This window comes from Chaetura pelagica, unplaced genomic scaffold (assembly GCF_000747805.2).
Source record: "Chaetura pelagica isolate M959 unplaced genomic scaffold, ChaPel_1.0 scaffold171, whole genome shotgun sequence".
Lineage (NCBI taxonomy): Eukaryota > Metazoa > Chordata > Aves > Apodiformes > Apodidae > Chaetura > Chaetura pelagica.
The window spans coordinates 1,433,367-1,433,700 of NW_009952066.1; the positions used below are offsets into that span (position 1 = coordinate 1,433,367).

Genomic DNA, 334 nt, shown 5'->3' on the forward strand with positions numbered 1-334 from the left:
TGAGCCGCATGGGGGGCCAAGCAGGCTCCATGAATGCCTTGGCCCCTTACACCAACATGAACTCCATGAGCCCCATCTACGGGCAATCCAACCTCAACCGCTCGCGGGACCCCAAGACCTACCGGCGGAGCTACACACATGCCAAGCCACCCTACTCCTACATCTCCCTCATCACCATGGCCATCCAGCAGTCTCCCAACAAGATGCTGACCCTGAGTGAGATCTACCAGTGGATCATGGACCTCTTCCCCTTCTACCGACAGAACCAGCAGCGCTGGCAGAACAGCATCCGCCACTCGCTCTCCTTCAACGACTGCTTCCTCACGGTGCCCCG

The 334-nt window shown here is 59.3% G+C and overlaps 1 protein-coding gene across 1 annotated transcript in view; it reads left to right on the top strand.

Annotated features, from left to right (window-relative positions):
* The window catches only part of FOXA2 (forkhead box A2), a 6,240-nt gene that overhangs the window by 5,225 nt on the left and 681 nt on the right, over positions 1 to 334 (top strand). Inside the window, exon 3 of the mRNA XM_010005081.1 lies at positions 5 to 332. Within this exon, the coding sequence (XP_010003383.1) occupies positions 5 to 332 (328 nt within the window). The remainder of the gene's footprint in view (positions 1 to 4; positions 333 to 334) is intronic.